The following is a 3,895-nucleotide window of genomic DNA, read 5'->3' as shown; positions in this document are numbered from 1 at the left end:
CGATTTTGACATAAAACCCGTCCGAATTACGAAAATTCTATTTCACAACAAATTGTAGTATTTTGACTTATCTTTCCAATGCCGTTTGAATCACTTCAATCCGATATTTGAGAAGAAAGTTACAGTCAAAATACTGAGACGTGTACAAAATCTGAATTTGAATTTGATCCGCAATCTTATCCAATCTGAACTTTAATCTGATTTAACCTTTCCTTAGATTTGGTTAGACTTAACCACACAATCTAGGTCTTCTCAAAGTATGCTTTCTTCCAAACTTCGCATTTTTCCCTTTAAAGCTGCAGTTTTTCTTCAATGACCTACAAAACACTAAAAACACAAAACTAACACAAAATATTAAATAACGACACAGCTAAAGGATTAACTAATGTAAATAAAGGGGTCCAAATATGCAATATTTGGCACTTATCAAGTAGCTTCTCTACCTCCTCGGCTCTGGCCATATTCCGCTCTAAAGCAAACTTTGTTCGCTTTTTCTTTACTGGCTTCATGCTCGGATCTACATTGAGCTGATGGAGAATGTCACCGGGACTAATTCCTGGTATGTCTTCATGAGTCCATGTAAATACCTCCAGGTTTTTTCAGAGAAAAGTTACGAGAGCGTCTCGGATTTCTGAGGTGAGCTGTGTTCTGATCTTCACAACTTTGCCTTCCCCCAGTTTCATATCTTCTAATGGCTCGGCTAGTTCCCATTTTTGGGGGGTCTCTGCTTCTGCTGCCCACTATGTCGATTGTCAAAGGAACAGGATCCGAGCACTTCTTGAGGGAAATGTTATAACATTTCCTTGCTGGGGCTTGATCTCCCTTCACTTCTCCAACCCCTTCTTCCGTAGGGAACTTATTGAGGGGTGGTCGACCAATGATTGCGTTGTAAGCAGACGATTGATTGACCACCAAGAAATCCACCATGGCTGCAGATTGCTTGGCAGTTGTCCCTGCAGTGATCAGGAGAGAGATGAGTCCTATTGGTTGGACTTGCTCTCCTACAAATCCTACCAACAGCGAATCAAATAGTTGGATCCTATCCCGGTCAACACCCATCTGCTTGAAGACTGACCAATACAAAATGTCAGCAGAGCTGCCATTATCCACTAAGATTCGGTGGATCGTATGGTTGGCCACCATCAGCGTTACTACCAACGCATCATCATGGGGAATCATGACCCCCTTGCGTCTTCTTCAGAGAAGGACATAGCCATCGAATGTTTCTTCGCAATCTATGAAAGTCTCTGCACAGACAAAACTTCATCTTCGGTCTGCGCTTTTCTTGCATAAGCCTTTTTAGATGAACTAGATCTTCCTCCCCCAGCTGTTCCCCCTAAAATGGTGTGGATCTCCCTCACTACATCTTGATGCCAAGGCGGATGAGCATTCCGATCTTGTCTCGGTTCTACCTGCTGATTGGGTATTGGTTCGACATACCGATGACCCCTTGGCCTCACTTCTTGGTTTCTGAGGGCTTCTCGATTTTCTTCGAATAACAGGGTTTTTGAAGGTTTCTTCCTTGGTTTCGCTCATCTACTAGGAATCTCACCAACTTCCCGTTCCTAATGTGATTTTCAATTTCTTGCCATAGGGTTATGCACTACTCAGTTAACTGACGATGGTCACGATAATATTCGTAGAACTTTTGAGGGTCGTGCCTTTTAGGGTCACCTTTCAACTTGCTTGGCCATTTGAAGGCAGGATCTCTCCTGATCTCCATGAATACCTTGGTCATGCTAGTATTCAGTGGGGTGAACCTCGGGCTCTGCAGTTTTTGAGGATCCATCCTCGGATACGATGGGGCTGTCTTCTTCCCCGACTTCTTCACATTCTTCTCTTCTTTCTTTCCAAAGCTCGCCGGTACTGTTATACCAGCACTACCCTTAGCTTGGATTTCTTCTCTCTGAGACTTCATGAGAGCCTTGACAGTTTTTTCTTGATTAATGTACTCCTTAGCCTTATTCATGAATTGGCTGAGAGTCACTAATTTGGAACTTTTCGCTAGCTCAGCCATCAACGGCCCCTTAGCCCTCACTTCATGCATCAAATCATCGAGTATCGTTTGCTCATTCGGGCTTTCAATTGTTAGTTTCTCCTTGTTGAATCTGAGCATGAATTCCTTCAATGACTCATCCTTCCCTTGAACAAGGGAGAGTAGATAGGCCGGATTCTTCTTCCTCTTTTGGGTAGCCAAGAATTAACTTAAGAAGAGGCACTCTAAAAGTTTTGAAGTCGTCTATTGAATTGGCTGGGAGTCTTCCGAACCAATCCTTGGCTACTCCAGCCAAAGTTAGGGGGAAGGCCGTGCACGAAATCTCATCTAGGGTGCCATGGAGGATAAATTGCACGCGGAGACTCTCCATATGCTCCGTGGGATCTCCTATGCCATCATAGTTACTGACTCGGGGCATTTTGAATTTGTCAGGTAGGGGAAAATTCATGACCCGAGTGGTGAGTGGTAGATTCGTATTCTCCATGAGTTCCCCTCCAATGGACTTCTCTTTGCCATTGGCCATTTGGCGAGCCATCTCTTCATATTTCTTCTTGAGATCCTTCAGGTCAACATTAACGTTGCTCTTGTTATGCCCTTCGGTGTGACAGTCTTTTTGGTGAGATTGCTCCCGTTGAGGTCTAGTATAGCGAGACCTCTCAGGGTTTGTCTGTTGGCGATACTCTTTGTTCTAGACAGTTGTGTGATGGCTGGCTTGAACTGAACTCATATCATTTTCGTGATCATGGCCCTGGATCTGCTTCCCTCTACGAATCTCGTCGCGTTTCTCCTTCTCACACTTATCCTTAGTCTTTTTAGCTCGCGCTTTCTTCCCTCTCTTGATCCCTTTGGCTATTTCGGCGTTTGGCGATCGTAAGCCTTGTGGTGAGATCTCCATTATGCTTTTGTAAGGCATTAATGGACTCAGTCATCTACTTCATCAAATCAGGTAGATTAGGAGGAACTCCGGTTGCAATGCTCGGTATGCCGGCTTGACGCTTTGGTTGAGAATGGGAACGTGTAGTCACCACATCAGAGTAATGGATGATGAGAATTGATCAAACAATTCCCACAGACGGTGCCAAACTGTTGATGCACAGTTTTCCAAGATGGTGACATGGCACGCCTTGCAGGGGGTGTTGAGAACTTCGAGGATACATCAAGCTACACACAGAAAGAAAAACAGGGTTAGAGTCCCCGGTGGTTTCTCTGCGGGGAAGCTCTGATGCTAAGTTAGAACTTGAGGAAAGAGTGCATAAGCAATCAAAGTTTTTGAGCTAGGATTCTCTTACCTTTGATTGATGTTGAGACTTGTATTTATAGGCATGAAGTAGAATTTGTTTCCCGCACATCTCGGAATTCCTATCCCTTGATATCTATTTCGCAGTTATTTGATAAGGGTAGAGATTCTTAACCACTTTGTATCTTAGTAACCTAAGATTCCGGGACAAGTGATATAAGGCTTTTGCTTGAGATAGATAACCTTTTGAATTTGAATGGTTACCTATCCAGTTTATATATGGACAATTTGTATGTTGACAGCTATTTATGTTGTAGAGAGCTTTTTCAAATGTGGGATAATGATCACCTGTTTTAAATTGAATACGTATATATCCTCTGTTGTGAAATGATTGGTCTACCCTCGGCTCTTGACTATTTTGCTCCCAAGGAGTCGAGTCTCGGGCTTGGCGCCTGATACCTACCGAGGAGTTGTCTTGGACTCGTGTCCGAGACTTCCTCGGTCTCTGAAACCTCCTCGGGTTAAGCTGTCGGAGGCCTTGTCGAGTGTGCTGTCATGCTGAGATTGGATTTGGGACCTGTGGGGATTTAAGAGCTGATCCATAACCCAACACTATCCAACCTTTATTGTGTAAAGTTGTCACTATCCCTACCATTATGCCA

At 43.9% G+C, this 3,895-nt stretch overlaps 1 protein-coding gene across 1 annotated transcript; it reads right to left on the bottom strand.

The window, feature by feature from the left end:
• Window positions 1-1,603: 1,603 nt before the first annotated feature.
• On the bottom strand, window positions 1,604-2,531 carry LOC132162876 (uncharacterized). The gene is made up of 2 exons (XM_059573095.2): window positions 2,283-2,531; window positions 1,604-2,182 (listed from the first exon to the last, which is right to left on the bottom strand). The coding sequence occupies exons 1-2, from the start codon at window positions 2,529-2,531 to the stop codon at window positions 1,604-1,606; spliced, it is 828 nt and encodes a 275-aa protein (XP_059429078.2).
• Window positions 2,532-3,895: the final 1,364 nt, after the last annotated feature.

The sequence above is a fragment of the Corylus avellana genome, chromosome 8, assembly GCF_965113065.1.
Source record: "Corylus avellana chromosome 8, dhCorAvel1.hap1.2, whole genome shotgun sequence".
In the NCBI taxonomy this organism is placed as follows: domain Eukaryota; kingdom Viridiplantae; phylum Streptophyta; class Magnoliopsida; order Fagales; family Betulaceae; genus Corylus; species Corylus avellana.
This window is presented reverse-complemented; position numbering and strand designations above follow the sequence as displayed.

Coding starts and splice junctions, on each gene's coding strand:
- LOC132162876 (XM_059573095.2), bottom strand. CDS start 2,531: ATGGCTCGCCAAATGGCCAATGGCAAAGAGAAGTCCATTGGAGGGGAA. Junction 2,183..2,282: donor TCCCCCTAACTTTGGCTGGA/GTAGCCAAGGAT, acceptor GCTACCCAAAAG/AGGAAGAAGAATCCGGCCTA.